This window comes from Terrapene carolina, unplaced genomic scaffold (assembly GCF_002925995.2).
Source record: "Terrapene carolina triunguis isolate 2854851 unplaced genomic scaffold, T_m_triunguis-2.0 Scaffold96, whole genome shotgun sequence".
NCBI classification, from domain to species: Eukaryota; Metazoa; Chordata; order Testudines; family Emydidae; genus Terrapene; species Terrapene triunguis.
The window spans coordinates 33,132,476-33,149,892 of record NW_020664447.1 but is presented as its reverse complement, the minus strand read 5'-3'; the positions used below and the strand labels follow the sequence as shown (position 1 = coordinate 33,149,892).

Below are 17,417 nucleotides of genomic sequence, written 5' to 3'. Positions count from 1 at the left end.
AAACAGTCTAGTTTCACAATCCAAGCTGAGTCAAAGAGAGAATACATTACATTGTAAAAACTAACCTTGATATTTAAAATTATCCATCTTAATAATCACATGCGTCATAAGTAACTCAAAGAAATATTTTTAAATAAAGAGTATAATTCTTATATTGACAGTAGTCCAGGGGCTTGTAAAATTTAGTGCACAATTTCAAAGCTTCTCTGTATTAATGTGAACCACTGCACGCTTTTTAGATTCTGCCTTAGTTTATGTTCTTTCACTGATCAAGATACTTTGTACGGAGAAGCTTTATAAATTATTCCTGATATGTATTCATATTACAGTTTTGCCAACCCCAATACTTCAAAAATCCTCAGTCAGGCCCCAAAAAATCATGAGACTGACTTAAAAATATAATATTTTTTTTTATTTGCCTTCTGGCTTTTGAGCCTTTAGAGTACACATTACCAAGCTTTTCTCTGCAACCAGGAAGTCTAGAAACTTTTATTTTTAAAAATGAAAGCTCAGATTCTGACATAATCATATGATTTCAGGAGGACGAGATTCCAGAAAACAACAAATATTGCAAGACTTGCAATAAAACTGCAAGAGTTGGCAATAGTTTATTTAAATAGGCAGTTAAACACATTGCGGGCAAGCCTGTAAATGGGAAGATACAGTGATAGATTAGCACACAGGAACAGTGAGTTACCCAATGGAGCTCCTGCTTGGCAATCTACTATGTTCCTCATTTATAGATATGGAAAAAAAGACTTAAAACTCTACTGATCTTCTTTTCCATGAGACAACTACACCATAATAATCATACCTTACATTTATATAGCATCGCAAAGGATCCCAAGTAGGAATCACTTTTTACATGGTACTTAAATGCAGCCAAGTCTAGGGTGGAATTCAGTAGCCAATTAACAGTACATGGAACCATTACACTACAGTTTATAAGAGAACATGAAAAATAATACCATAGCCAGTTGGAATGAGAGAGAATTATTTAGACTTGGCCAGAACATGACGTTAAACATTTGTTATTATACAAAATAGTGCCATGCAATTCTTTATTTACAAAAATGGTGAGCATCTTTGTGCTTCCTAGCATAATGCTGGAGCATTTGTGCAGCATTAACACATAAGAAAATGACCTACTGATTCACTAATACAATTTTCTGCAGCACGTGGTTTTCCTGACACTTGATGGTTTACATGATCTGGAGTTTATCTAGCTGGGAACTAGGGGGGCTAAGAGAAGCCATTTGCTGCCTCAAAGGGTTGGTGTGTCTTTTGGCAGACGTGGGGCATCAGTGCCTGTAACCAGTATCACCAACCAAGCCAAAGGTAAGTATTGTAGCATGTAAAAGTAGCATGTAAAAAGTGATTCCTACTTAGGATCCTTTGCGATGCTATATAAATGTAAGGTATGATTATTATGGTGTAGTTGTAAAGAAGTGTACCAGCTGCATGGACATTCTATTAATATTTTGGAAAAGGTCTAATTTCAAAGGCCTGTATAATAAATCTCTGTTTCTCAAGATAATGTGAAAGACTTTAAGATCAATGTCCCAGCCAATTTCCTGCTTGTCTGCTAATTTCTGTATTTAGTGCTTGAATTGAGGGCGGTGGGCGGGGGAAAGGGGGGGGGTTGAGGGGGAATTGTCTGGAGCAAGAGAGAATTGGTATTCTCTTTGAAACAATGAAGTACAATAATTGTATTTGAGACACCTAGGGATGTGTTAGTACGGAAGGGGCATTCCACCCTTCTCCCTCACAACACTTGGGAATGGCTGAAGTTAAGGGACATTTTCTCCTCTTCCACTCCATGCTCACAGGAGAAAGGACAGCATGATGCATTCTCTCTGATCAATATTAAACATGATATCCCTGCTTTTAGCCATGTTGTCCACGTGACTCACCAAAGCCTGACAAGCTGTGCAAAGTCAGCCCCACTGTAATCCCCACCTTACTGGTCAGAGCTGACAACAAAGGAGCTAAATTATCCCCTTCCTCTGATGAAATCCGTGTATATCCAAAAAAAGAAAATTCTTTCTCCCAACAATATACAACAGCAGATATAACAGATATGGAAATGAAAACACTGGGTGCAGTGGACAGAATCTAATGATGCTAACATGGTGTTGACTTTTCGGATACTCACAATGGGACAAAGGTTTAAATGGAAACTCTCAAATCACTTGGGCCCTTACAATTGCAAGCATCTGAGTAAGAATTATCCTCAGATTTTAAAATCCCTTTATTATTCATGATTACAATACTTGTTTTATCCATCACTGTAATTGAGAATTAAATAAAATAAAAACCATTGCAATCATTGTTTCTGAGTTACCCTGAAATATTTTTGCTTTGCTGTTTCAGAGACATATAAACAGCAATCACATGTTAACTAAGGCTTTGTCTACACCACACAGCTTTTAGCGATAAGGTTGTGCTGCTACAGCTGTGCTGCTAAAAGCTGCGCAGTGTAGCTGCTGTTTATTGGCAGGAGAAAGCTCTCCTACCAACAAAAAACTTCCATCCCCCATGAGTGGCAGCAGCTTCTGTTCACACCAATGCTTTTCATCAGTAAAACTTTTGTCACTCAGGTGTGTGTGTGTTTTTTAAGACCCCTGAATGACAAAAGTTTTGCCAACGACATTACAGTATAGACAAAGCCTAACAAAAACTTGTTGATACTACTAAAGCTCTGCCATTATAGAAAAAGATCAATCATGATACTGAGAACCTCAAGAGAATAAATGGGAAAACCCATGTTTCTTTTAGGGCACACATGCAAACACAGGATTGTGGAAGAAGTTGTTGTTTGAAGGAAAACACCAACGGGGAAAGAAAAATTATCAAGCATCAGATAGTAAATTCCAAAATTTAATAGCTAAATGACTAAAAACTAAGCACATCTGACAGTGCCACTTTTAACTTTCTATATTTTCATACAGATGTTCTTTGCTTATGCTGGAACATACTGGATCATCAAAATAATACTCTTACATTTATTGTACTAAAGGAAGTGCTTTGGGGCTTTACAAGCTACATATACAAGAATTACTTCACTCATCACTGAAATGCAACTGCACTGGGTTGGAATCAAGCAGCTGTTTAACAATACAGTTTGGGACAGGATGTACAGGAGGATACATTATCCAGCAGAAACTGCAGGGGGAATTTAAGGAGGCAGAATGCAACTACCAGAGTTGGAATTTGGCCACCTATCTGGGGTTGAGACCCCCTATTCTTAAGATATGTGCCAAGCACCAGTTCTTTTCTGTGCAGTCATTCCACCACCTTGAATATTTCTAGGGAAATAGTTCACTTTGTATTTTGTTGGTAACATTCTTACCTAGAGAGCATGCCCAGAGGAGTAACATTAAGTGATCCCATCAGCATTGCCAGGGCCATCCCTGGGGCCTCTCGCTCTATTACTTCTTTAGTGGCCTGTAATCAAAGATTAAACAGCAGACTGAGTGAAAACAACGAAAAGAAATGAAAAGAAATGTGAAACTAACTAAAGTTTGTATAAGAACATTCCCCTTTTTTCTTAAATGTGATCAGGATGAAAGTTTCAGCTGTGAGTGTTACAAACTCAGAGCGGAGACAGTCAGCTTTCCTGAGGTCTTCCCCTCTTGTGATATAGAAGATGCCCATGACAAAGACTGGATTCTGAAATTCATCCCCTAAAGAATATTTTCTTGCTTGTGTAAAGAAAATAAACATAACATGGAAAATACAAAATCACTGTTAGATTTAGCGTAACAAATTATTGTGAGAATACTGAAAGCCTTGTGCTCTGGGACCTTCATGTTTGCAGGGACTATTAAATTCCACTGCATGAATAATGACAACTTCCTCTATCAGGAATGAAATAGCATTTGGCAACTAAGCAAGAAGACTAGTTGTAAATACCCCCTCATTATCATCATGTGAATTTTCCTGTTGGCTTTTTTAAGGGGAATAGGAGGGGGAAGTATAAAGCAATCTGAACAGGAGCAGGGAAAAGAACCTGCTAAATGAAGCCCATGTAGCAGACAGACAGGAAAAATAGTGAAAATGAAAATGATAATGGCCAGGGGATGGCAGAAAGCTGCAGCCTTCCCTATCAATTACATCAGCAAAGTGGTGGTTCCAAACAAGCCAGTGGCATTTGTTCACAGGAAGCCCGTATGCATTAGGCATCAGGAGGACGGTAGTACAGTCACAAAATTTTCACAATTTTTTGCATGTAAGGAAATGGGTGAGAAATTATTTTTGAGGGACATGCATACTTTTCTGCTGCCACTTCATATTTGTCAGATAGGATTAGTTTTATCTATTCTAGTCTCTAACGTCTAGCACTGGCCAATACCTGATACTTCCAAAGAAGTTTCCTTTCTCCCATTCCTTATATGTGGGGGATAAAAACCTCCTGATCCTTGCAGAGAACAGTTTATGTTCTGAACCATGTTACTGGATTACCCTTTTCTTACCATAAATAGTTATGAATGTTACTAACTCTCATAAAATGATCAAACCCATTTTTTAAAAATGCAACCAAACTTCTTTGTGCAGTGAGCAGTAGAAGGGACACGGAAGCAAGAAACTCCTTGTTAGGAAGGTCACTGTCAATATACTAAATATTCTTTACATAATACTTTGCATTTTGACACACTGAAAGAATTAAAATAAAAAATAATAGGTAAAGGATTGCATGGAAAAGTAATATATTACAAATCAATTACATTTACCCAGCATGTTTCATTCAGAAGCAGCAGACCCCAAATTGCTTTGCAGGCTGTGGGCTCAATTGTTGTATTGCAATATGCCCCAAGAAGATACTATGGGTACATCTATACTTACCTCCGGGTCCAGCGGTAAGCAATCGATCTTCTGGGATCGATTTATCGCGTCTTGTCTAGACGCGATAAATCGATTCCGGATCGATCCCGGAAGTGCTCGCCGTCGACACCGGTACTCCTGCTCCGCGAGAGGAGTACGCGGAGTCGATGGGGGAGCCTGCCTGCCGCGTGTGGACCCGCGGTAAGTTCGAACTAAGATAGTTTGACTTCAGCTACGTGAATAACGTAGCTGAAGTTGCGTATCTTAGTTCGAAGTGGGGGGTTAGTGTGGACCAGGCCTATGTCTCAGTGGGTTCAATGTGCCAACCCTTGTGATATTTGGTGTTATTCTTGAAGCCCTGCTCTTGGAGTCAAATGATTACATGAGTATTTCATTAAAAAAAAAAAATAATTCTAGCTCTCATGGTTCCAGATGAAAGCTTGAAAATGTGAGCCCTAAAGGCTCCAAACCCCAAAGGCAAATAAAACTCTCAAATGTACTATTTTGAAAATTTCATACTTTTTAAGCCTATCTCATGAGTTCTGGGAGCCTGACTGAAACAGTAGGGCTTCGCAATACTGATGTCTCCACATCCAGAAGGGTGCAGAGACACTACATCACTCCTGAAGTGGGTGCAATAGGGAAACACAAGGTCTGCTGCATTGTGTCTAACCCTTGAGCTGGTGTGTAAAAGGGATGTGAAATAAATGCTGCAACTATAATCCCTTCAGCAAATATAAAAGTAAAGATTAAAATTCTTACAGTTACAGCTACTAGATTCTACATAGAGTTCACCAGTGAAAAAAGAAAACAGGAATTGGGGGGAACATTGCTGGTATTAAGAACACTTTGTACTTACTTTGCACTTCTCATCGAAGGATCTCAAAGCATGTTGCAAACATTAATTATTTCTCTCTTATATTATCCAGGAGAGGTAAGTATATCCCCCATTTTATATATGGGAAAACTGAACCACAGATAGGTTAAATGACTTGCCTAAGATCACAAAGTGAGTCAGTGGCATAGCCAGGAATCAAATCTCTCTTTAAGTTCCATAAGAGAACATGTTACAGGGCAAACCCTAAAAAAAAGAATATGCCTATTGCATATTGCTTACGCAACAGGCATTACCACTAGCAACATCTTCCAAAGGTAAATATAATACCAACAGACATAACATATAACCACAAAGAAAAGACCCCAATCTTTCATCAAGATGCAAACTGGTATGTGCACTCGGTCCTGGAAACTAGAAGCTTAGGCTTATGCTAAACCAAAGAATTTGAATGCAGTAATAGAAACTACATTTCCCTTCAATTCATGCATATAGTATATGTTGAACAATATCTGCCATCTTCCCTTCAGAAACAGAAAAGGCATAAAAATACAGCTTCATGTTTTCATTGCTGCAAAAAGGAAATGGGAAGACATGAGTTGGAAACAATAGAAACAAAGCTCAGATCTCTATGTTGAATAAGATGTTCTGCCAAAAAATATATCTGGTTTGATATAAAATTATCAATCACCCACTGAAAATCTAAAAGATTTGGTGTGTTTTACAGTATAGAAGAAATATACATTACAGCAGGGGTCAACAACCTCTGGCACGTGGCTCGCCAGGGTAAGCACCCTGGCGGGCCGGGCCAGTTGGTTTACCTGCCGGGTCGGCAGGTTCGGCCGATTGCGGCGCCCACTGGCTGCGGTTCGCCATCCCAGGCCAATGGGGGTGGCGGGAAGCCATGGCCAGCACATCCCTCGCCCGCGCCGCTTCCCGCAGCCCCCGTTGGCCTGGGACGGCGAACCGCAGCCAGTGGGAGCCGCGATCGGCCGAACCTGCCAACGCAGCAGGTAAACAAACTGGCCCGGCCCGCCAGGGTGCTTACTCTGGCGAGCCGCGTGCCAGAGGTTGCCGACCCCTGCATTACAGTATTGGGACAAGTTACTTAAAGTGCACCTTACTAAGAATGAAGAAAGTTGGCACTCTACTGAATTGTGTATATATGTGTATATAAAATCACATACACCTGTATATATTATACACACATATGCCTTTTACCTTCAAGTAACAGATATTTTCTATGTTATTGCAAATTAGTTTTAAACATAATTTATATATTGAGATCCCTTTTCTTTGCCCTTGAGCACAGTGACACTTTGAAGATGTCATTAGTTAATGTTTGAAAGAGGCTTCAAAGATAGTGCAAGATACAAAAGAACACTACTAACAACGACCTTGCGGTCCAGAGAGTACTTCAGTGAAATTCAAGCACATTCTTTAACTTCATAAGAAAAATTATCTTGACAAAAAGTCATTGCTAGCATGCAGACTGATTATTAAATATGCATCGCCTACACAACGCCAAAATCTGAAAGGGCAACAAGCCCAGATAAACCATCTGACCTTTGTACAAGCCACTAAATATACTGCATTCTCAGTAATTATGCCTTCATCTATTATTACAGGCATACTTCTGCTAACCGGAGAACATTGCCTGTTCTCACAGCATAGCTAGATGGATTTAATGAAAATGGCTGTGGCTAACATTCCTCGCAGTGCCATCTGCTGTTTAAATCAGCCACCTGAGACTCCACTCTTGGGATGTCTTTAAATAACACATAGATACAATATGTACAAATCAGTGAGCAAGAAGAATTGCAATCTTCCTGAGACTGAGACGCATGCAAGTTAAGTAGTTGTAAATATGACCGAAATAACTGGGCCTGTGATAGTTTGCTGACCATTTTGTGTTCATCTGTAACACTCTCTTTGTTGTTATTTTCAACTAGTTATTTTATTAGAGAGCTTTTAGCCACCTTTCCTAATCCTTCCTCTGTGGACTGGGGCAGGAGGAGGAATGTCAATATAACATTTGCATCTGTGTCCAGCTTAAGAGCTAACAGGCAGATATATTTACTCTCTTGCATACAAATCACTAATAAAATAAGGTGACTCAGCATCTTGATATTACACCAATACTCTGGGAGTTGCAGTGAGGCAGTAAAACTCTGTTTGATAAACTACTTTAGATAATTTCCTGAAAAGATCAGCAACCAAATATTAGGCCTAATGAAGCCCATCCCCTTATTTTACATCATAATTCATCGTTCCCCTTCTTAACCTGACAGGATTGAAGGGCACTGGTTTTGGGACAATCTGCCGGATGGAGGCAGAACATGAAGACATATTTACACTAGAAAAATTAGTATCCATAGTACAGCAACAGCCAGAAATAGGGCAGTGGCACTGGCACTAAGCCACTAATGTAGATGGACCTTAGGTGTTTTTACAACGTCAGAATTGTCAGCTATCATGGTTTTAGTGTGTGTCTTGCAATATTTACTTTTTGAAATTTTAGTATCACATTTTCTCATGACTGCAGGCATTACATTTGTGAATTTTACTTCATTCAGAAGGCCAATGTCTCTCATTACTTTCATTGGGGCTGAACCTCAGTCAAGGCAGCTACCGTTTCCTTCATTCTCTGTCCATGGAAGTGAGTATGTTATGTTCACAGTTGGGCTTCTGCGGTTGTGGCAGTACCGGGGGCACTCACCAGGAGGAAGACGGGGAGTATGAGGTGCTCGCTGGAGGAGACAGGCACCATTTCAGCAGATCCGCTGATCCCCGCGTCTGACTGCGCATGTGGGCGCATAGCCTCCTCCATCAGATACTTGCAGAGGCGAAGTTCTCTAGCTTCCCAAGTCCGAGGTGGGAACAAGTGGCAGATGGTGCAGCGGGAGATGATGTGGGCTTTGCTGAGGCAGTAGAGACAATGTTGGTGCTTGTCACTCACAGAAAAGCTCACAACTTTTGAAGCCGGCTTGTTAGGGCATAATTCCTGGGAGCTTTGGTGGGGGAGGGGTGTCTCCCCACCAGGGGAACAAGTCCTACAGGGGAGCCTAACTAAGAACGTAGCAAAGCCAACAATATACAACTAAATCACAAGTAAACTATATACAATAAGTAGGAATGGACAAGAGTTCTCTTAGCAAGCTAAGAGCACCAAGGAACAGGGCTTCTGACTCTGGCCATGCAGCAGTCAGAGGGATCTGGAACGGCGTTGACCCAGATAGCCTTGGACACAACCTGTGGACTATGCATGATGCATGTGTGGGTCAATGGACACTACTGCAAACAGTTCCAGCTCCGGTGCATGGCAACGCATGTGCACCCACGACTGGAATACATATAGGGACCATCACTCGAAGAAGAACTGAGAGAAAACAGTGGAATGTGGGCTGCAGGTAAGATTGCCACCTGTCTTGAATTTCACAGAAGTTTCAAAATTGTAGTGACTGTCACACATCCCACAAGGCTGTTAATCAGGCATGTTAAAGTTCCAATTTTGAGTGACAGCAGCCTCACAGGATTTCAGACCCTTCTAGACCAGCATGGAGCTGGCAGAAGGCCTGGAATGAGCTCAAATAAAGGAATACATAGGGCAGTAAACATTGAGTGAGACAGGAGGTTTTGGGTGGCCTTACCTTCAGATAGGTCTGCCTGCAGCAGCTGCCACTGATTGAAAATGTGTCAGGAGTTGAGTTTGTTCATCCCCCAACTCCCATGTAACAGTAATGGTGGCAATTCCTTGGGGACACAGAGTGGCAGGATGGGGGGAACAGAATAAGGAATGCAGAATGGTGTAGGGACTTCATTCACAGAGCTATTAAGTTGAGGCCTTCCGTAGCATTACATCTATACTTCTTTTTAAAGTATTGAAAATCACTGGCAAATACAAAATTTAGTCAATTTGCATAAAATGTTCATACAATAGGATCGTACATCTCCCTAATTTCCCCCCCTAAAAGGTGGCAATGCTAGGTGCACAGGAGAAACAGAGGGAATGCAGGATGCAGGCAGGAGACAGAAAGGCATAGAAAATGGATTGTTTGCAGGCTAATATAGGGTTCAGGAGAGACACTGAGGGGCACAAGAATGTGGAGTGCAGGGAGGGAAGCTTAGAGGTTACAGTGGAATGTGGGGGCTGCAGACTAAGAGGGATGAGAATATGAGCAGGAGGGAGACTGAAGAGGTGCAGAGGAATGGAGAGTGGCAGAGGGGAAACATAAGGACTAAGATACTGTAAAGGGAAAAGGATGGAATATGTGAATGAAGGGTTTGGGCTGGGAACAGGACACTATGAGGGAGCATGGAGGTGAAATGGGAGTGGGAAGGAGACTGGGTGTAATAGGGAGGGAAATGAAGAAGGGAGAGACAGGATATTGATAGGGGAGGAGGGAATGGACACAGATAAAATGATAGCTTCTCCTAACCCGGGGACTAGGAGGGGTTAAGTGGAGGCCAGTAATGTTTGTTTATTTCAGAAAATGTTTTTATTTCAGTAATGGGTTCCCTAAAAGCAGGGGTGCCATTTAGGAAAGGTGTGTGGGGGGCTCTAGACCCCCACCCTCACCCCCAGTTTCATACAGGAGGTCTACTCACCCTAGCCCCAGATGGAGCTTTTAACTGCAACACAGCTTGAGCGTAATATGTGATGAGTTCGGAAGCTGGGAGCAGCTCAGCCTTTGGGGCAGGGAGTTTGTTTAGAAACAGAGGCAGGGTGATTAAGATAACAAAAGGCTTGTCATTAAAGTACATTAATGATCCTTAGATGATCCTGAAAGCACTGGCAGGCACTCCAGTTAAAAGATAGGAAACAAAGGGTAGGAATAAATGGTGAGAATGGAGAGAGGTAAATAGTGGTGTCCCCCAGGGGTCTGTACTGGGACCAGTGCTGTTCAATATATTCATAAATGATCTGGAAAAAGGGATATGCAGTGAGGTGGCAAAACTTGCAGATGATACAAAACTACTCAAGATAGTTAAATCCAAAGCAGACTGCAAAGAGTTACAAAGGGATCTCACAAAACTGGATGACTGGGCAACACAATGGCAGATGAAATTCAGTGTTGATAAATGCAAAGTAATGCACATGGCAAAATCTAATCCCAACTACACATACAAAATGATGGGGTCCAAATTAACTGAACCCATCAAGAAAAAGATCTTAGAGTCATGTGGATAGTTCTCTGAAAACATCTGCTCAATCAAAAAAGCTAACAGAATATTGGGAATCATTAGGAAAGGGATAAGACAGAAAATATCATATTGCTTCTATATAAATCCATGGTACGCCCACATATTGAATACTGCGTGCAGATGTGGTTGCCCCATCTCAGAAAAGCTATATTGGATTTGGAAAAGGTAACGAGAAGGGCAACAGTTTTTCATGAACCCTAGTGATACCAACACTCTGATGGTGAAAAAGACCTATAGTCAGATGTACTCAAAAGTGGTGTCCTTTCTAAACCAATTGTCCAACTGTCAAAACACTCTAAGCCTGCACAGGCAGGCCACAAATACTGGCAGGCATTTCATGAAAACATCAGACACCAATATCAACCCAAAAGGCAAAACATGAAATCAACAGTGCTGTTTCTGTAAAATAAATCTGAGATACTCCCCAAGCACCAGAAGTGTTCCTATGTAAGTGTAGGCATCTTCAAAACCCAGAGGACAAAACCCAGTCACTTTCCCCTGAAGAGGCATGATGAATTCCAAAAAAGCCACTTTGAACTTTTTTTTAACCAAATATTAATTCCAAAAGTGCTTGAGATCCCAGATAGGCCAGAGACTGCTAGATTATCAGGAAGTATCTAGGATACTTTTTAATCCAATGACATTGAATGATGACCCTCTTTGCCAGGAGTGTCTGGATTTTCTGCAACATCTCTTTGTGATCAGAATGTGTCTCAAATCATTTTCAAGCCAGGAATACCAGAGAGGAGCAATTTGGAGGGGTTTCTGAAATGTTCAGTACTCTTTGCTACTATCCCAGTGTGATACAAGCAGTCTTGCATCTTAACATTTTCATCTGCATGAACTACAGTCGCCTATGAAAGCCCTCAGCTGAAAGGCCTGGCTACATCACTTTTACTATTACTGAGAGAACCCTGTTCACTGTTATATCAAGATCAGAAATAGCTGGGTTTTCCAGTGTAGTAAGGAAGAAGTCCATTCAGCAGCTTGATCTCAGGGAACTGGGACTTGGGGATCTAAATTTGAATGACCTAGTACTTTTAGTGTGTTGGACTGACAGTTACCAATTAAAGTAGAACTAAGAATAAGGGGAGGTTGTACAAGGTAGTGTGAAGAAGACAGGTTTGGGAAAATAATATCACATTTTAAAGAAATTCAGTTATATTTTAACCCAGTAATCATTCTCTCAGATTATTTAAATTTTCATTAAAATCAGTAAATGGAAAAGCCAGCTAAGAATGCTGTTCTTGCAAAACAGCCAAAGTCACTCAAGATAGCTAAAAACGCTCACCTCCACCTTGTAATCAATCCAACAATGAAAAGATCTTTTCCCCCTTTATGCTGCTTCATATAGAACACTGTATTGCATCTCTATTATTCTTCCAATGTAGTATATGTGTAAAAGTCAGTTATTGTGTGCCCTAGAGGAACAGAGCAATAGAAGTTTGCAGATTATGCTGTCTGAAGCCAACAATTATCATCCACCTACAATCAGACCATGAAAGGAGACCTGTTCTTTTTTCCTCTTTCTCTTCTCCTCTTCTCTTTTATCTATGTTGTATGTCTCTGTTTTACTTGGGAAACTGACTTCATAAAACTTGCAGTGTTGTAAGTAAGCTGCGAACAATTTGGTTGTAACTACACTACCATTTTCATCATTTAAGAAAAGGATTATGAAACAAATGTGTTTTTTACCATTTGATATTCCTGCACACTTAGGGCCTAAAATCGCTTAGGCACACTTTAGATGCCTAAATACTGGGGCTGTCAAGCGATTAAAAAAATTAATCACGATTAATCGTGCTGTTAAACAATAATAGAATATGATTTATTCAAATATTTTTGGATGCTTTCTACATTTTCAAATATATTGATTTCAATTACAACACAGAATACAAAGTGTACAGTGCTCACTTTGTATTTATTTTTTATTACAAATATTTGCACTGTAAAAAACAAAAGAAATAGTATATTTCAATTCACCTAATACAAGTACTGTAGTGCAATCTCTTTATAATGAAAGTTGAACTTACAAATGTAGAATTATGTACAAAAAATAACTGCATTCAAAAATAAAACAATGTAGAACTTACATTTAGAATTTAGAACCTACAAGTCCACTCAGTCCTACTTCAGCCAATGGCTCAGACAAATAAGTTTGGTTACAATTTGCAGGAGATAATGCTGCCCACGTCTTGTTTACAATGTCACCTGAAAGTGAGAACAGGCATTTGCATGGCACTGTTGTAGCTGACATTGCAAGATATTTACGTGCCAGATGCACTAAAGATTCATATGTCCCTTCATGCTTCAACCACCATTCCAGAAGACATGCGTCCATGCTGATGACGGGTTCTGCTCAATAACTATCCAAAGCAGAGCAGACTGACGTATGTTCATTTTCATCATCTGAGTCAGATGCCACCAGCAGAAGGTTGATTTTCTTTTTTGGTGGTTCGGGTTCTGTAGTTTCCGCATCGGAGCGTTGCTCTTTTAAGACATCTGAAAGCATGCTCCACACCTCATTCCTCTCAGATTTTGGAAAGCACTTCAGATGCTTAAACCTTGGGTCAAGCCCTTAGAAATCTCACATTGGTACCTTCTTTGCGTTTTGTCAAATCTGCTGTGAAAGTGTTCTTAAAATGAACAACATGTGCTGGGTCATCATCTGAGACTGCTATAACATGAAATATATGGCAGAATGTGGGTAAAACAGAACAGAAGACATACAATTCTCCCCCAAGTTCAGTCACAAATTTAATTAATGCATTATTTTTTTAACGAGCATCATCAGAATGGAAGCATGTCCTCTGCAATGGTGGCTGAAGCATGCATATGAATGTTTAGCATATCTGACACATATACCTTGCAAGGCCTGTTCTCACTTTCAGGTGACATTGTAAATAAGAAGCAGTCAGCAGTATCTCCCGTAAATGTAAACAAACTTGTTTGTCTTAGCAATTGGCTGAACAAGAAGTAGGACTGAGTGGACTTGTAAGTGCTAAAGTTTTAAATTGTGTTGTTTTTGAGTGCAGTTATGTAACAAAAAGAAATCTACATTTGTAAGTTACACTTTCACAATAAAGAGATTGCACTACAGTACTTGTATGGGGTGAATTGAAAAATACTATTTATTTTGTTTATCATTTTTACAGTGCAAATATTTGTAATAAAAATAATATAAAGTGAGCACTGTATACTTTGTATTCTGTGTTGTAATAGAAATCAATACATTTGAAAATGTAGAAAAACATCCAAAAATATTTAATAAATTTCAATTGGTATTCTATTGTTTAACAGTGTGATTAAACATGGGATGCTTCAGGGGAATGAAAATAAAGTTTAATAAAAATGAATGGAAAACAAAAAAGTATTAAATTGATGACTCAGAATCAAATGAAATATTAACACACACACCCCAGTTCCCAAAACGTCAACATTTTCTCAAAGAGATATTTAAGAATTTTCAGTTGGAACCACTGCCAACATGCAAACATTTATCCCAGAAATTACAGCAGATTGCCAACCATCTGCTTCTCTGCTATATTACAAAGCATTTAATATTCTGCTGAATTTACTGACTCTAGTCTGTCAAAGTGGCAGGAAAAGGTGATAATAAGTCTGAGATTAGAGGGAAAAAATGTTAGTTTACAACAGCCATGGGGGGAAAAAAATCACACAGATTCTGTAATTTAGAGGGCAAAACAAGCTATTAGAAAGATCCCTCTGTTTCTCCTTATTAATTTAATGTCTTAGTATCTGTGTTAGATTTTAGTGGTGGCTTCTATTTCAGGAACCATTGAGAGATGAAAGCATTATATTGATGAATAGCTTGACAAGTAGTTTTTAAAAGAAATTGTGTCACTAGGCATGGCTTTATATTTATTTAGCCATACTGTACAGTAAAGAGCTCAGCCTGACACTGGTGATGTGTCATCCTGATCCTTATAGAAATGCCTTTGTTCCTATTGACACTAAATACTGATATCTGTGTAGTCTGCTTAAAGAAACAACTATTGTGAGATCGCACTAGTCTATATATACACACAAAGAAATTCACAGACTGGTATTTCAGTTCAGCACCAACACCATGTTCCCACTGTCACAAATTATGGCACATCTGAATGCAGTTGGGAGTTTCCCATGTCCTTGACACGTGCACACTGAAGACCAGATTTCCATTGTTGTAGAGTGGTGTTCAGACCACATTAATATCAGGGGTCCCTATTGATCTTATCCATGTAGGGAACAAAAGTATCATAGCAGTGACCACTGTTTGATAAATTGGAACGTGGGGAAAAATGCACTAGTATTCTTCTGCCTTCTCTTTCTCTTCCTGCATCCATCACCTCCTGCTCCCCTGACAAGCATCCCCATAATCCTCCTCACTCTGCCATATCTATTCATCACCCCATGTACCCCTCCCTTAGGCCTGGTGCATCAGACCCAAGAGCAGGGAGCCAATCCAATGTCCTTCTTGTTTGTGAACTGAGAACTTTTGCCATACGAGTACAATTCCCCTCACTTTGTCTACTAATTTCAATCAAATTACAACATGAAATTAATTGGAGAAGAAATGTGATGACTTGTGGAGTTACCACTGGTGTCATAATGACAATACTTGAGAACGACTTGAGCTCTGACCCAGTTCTAAGTATAATCATAACAGTTAGAAACAATTATTAATAACTTTTCTTAATTAACCCTAATTTCTCCAAATGTATCCTATTAATAAGTTTTCAATTAATATTAACTAAATGGAAAGTGTGAAGAATTTAGGGGGAATTAAAGGGAAGAAGTAAGACTCAGAGCAACATTCTTTAAACAGCCTGTTTTTAAAACTCATTATTCACTTGATAATCTTCAAAAAAAGAAAAACAATCTTTACTCTCAGATTAAGATCACATGCTATAAATTTAAAGAAGATACATTGTATTCTTTATAAAAAAGAAGGAGGCTGAATACGTGTTTTATGGGACAATGTCAGAAGAAGTTTAACTATGACATTGTGATCAGATTCTCTGATTCTCCTCGATAAGTTTCGGTTAAAATTCTTAGGTAGCCATGCTTGTGAATATTTGATTTGTATGAATTTCAAGGATTGAAGTCATGTCTGTTTCCTTTGTGTAATACAAGCATTACTGGAATAACTACAGCCAGCTATCACAGTGATATTCACCTTGTAAATATTATGACTAATAAATATTAAAATGAATTTTAATACTCATAACATTTATTGTCTCATTACTCCCAGTAAATTTGTCAGATTGTAAAATGTATATAATGTCTATACAAATTGTACATAATTTGATTGTATCCCTCACTCCCATTCTTTGTCATATAAAATCATAAAATTGTAATTCTCTTCATCAGAAAAAAATCAAGCAAAACACTTAATAAATGCTTTTATCCACTTGATGGGTTGAATAAAGTGCATGCTGGCATTAGGAAGATCTATACAGCTTGCCAGATGCACTACATTACAGCATCTGTGGGAATGTAATATACAGCTTGATGATGATGTGCATTAAGCCAGTGTCAAGAGACTTGGTATTTGCACAGGGAGAGATGTTAAGAGGATTTGCTTATTACACATAGTTAAAATAATGGTTGGAATCTAGCTACCACACTTGGCTCAAACAAACAGATCGAATAAAAATATTATTTTCAGAGTCATATTTTCCCACTCACAAATTGCGGTGCTTCCCACTTCAGCCCCATTTTATGGCAGACTGAATCAACAAGCCCCTAACTTTTAAAAAAACTTATTCCACTTAAGGGAGAATGAAAGGATAAAGGCAGTGGTGCAACTGTAATATTGTACAAACTCATCTTTAAAATGTTATTTTATCTTTACTTTCTTACCCTCTCCATCTTTCCACAATAGCTTTATACTGATCACAATTTTACCTAAAATGTTTATTCATTTCACCTTTTGAAAGATTCTTTTCAGTCTTTCTTTTAATGTCTGAATTGTTAAAGAGCAAATATAGTTCACTTTAGGGAAACTTCCCTACCATTTAGTAGAGGAGGTAGAGAAACTGGTAAACATCATAGTCTCTGCTCCCAGGCATGTATCCTGCTTTCCCTTAAAGCATATTGTTAACTGTGATAAATACAGAGTGCGGAGGAGAAATAGGACAGTGCAGTTTACAGGATTCAAAAAATTAGAGGATTTTTTTTTTTTTTTTTAGAGGAAGAACAAAACATAAGAACGGCTATACTGGGTCAGACCAAAGAACCATCTAGCCCAGTATCCTGTCTTTCAACAGTGGCCAATGCCAGATGCTTCAGAGGGAATGAACAGAACAGATAAACATCAAGTGATCCATCCCCTGTCGCCCCTTCCCAGCTTCTGACAAACAGAGGCTAGGGACACCATCCCTGTCAATCCTGCCTAATAGCCATTGATGGACCTATCCTCCATGAATTTATCTAGTTCATTTTTGAACCCTGTTAATATAGTCTTGGCCTTCACAACATCCTCTGGCAAAGAGTTCCACAGGTTGACTGTGCATTGTGTGAAGAAATACTTCCTTTTATTTGTTTTAAA

The 17,417-nt window shown here is 39.2% G+C and overlaps 1 protein-coding gene across 12 annotated transcripts in view; it reads right to left on the bottom strand.

Moving 5' to 3' along the window:
- The window catches only part of GPHN (gephyrin), a 662,403-nt gene that overhangs the window by 210,077 nt on the left and 434,909 nt on the right, over positions 1 to 17,417 (bottom strand). For all 12 annotated transcript variants that reach the window (XM_026651346.1, XM_026651349.1, XM_026651348.1 and 9 more), the window contains one exon: positions 3,353 to 3,447. In XM_026651346.1, coding sequence (XP_026507131.1) covers positions 3,353 to 3,447 — 95 coding nt within the window. The remainder of the gene's footprint in view (positions 1 to 3,352; positions 3,448 to 17,417) is intronic.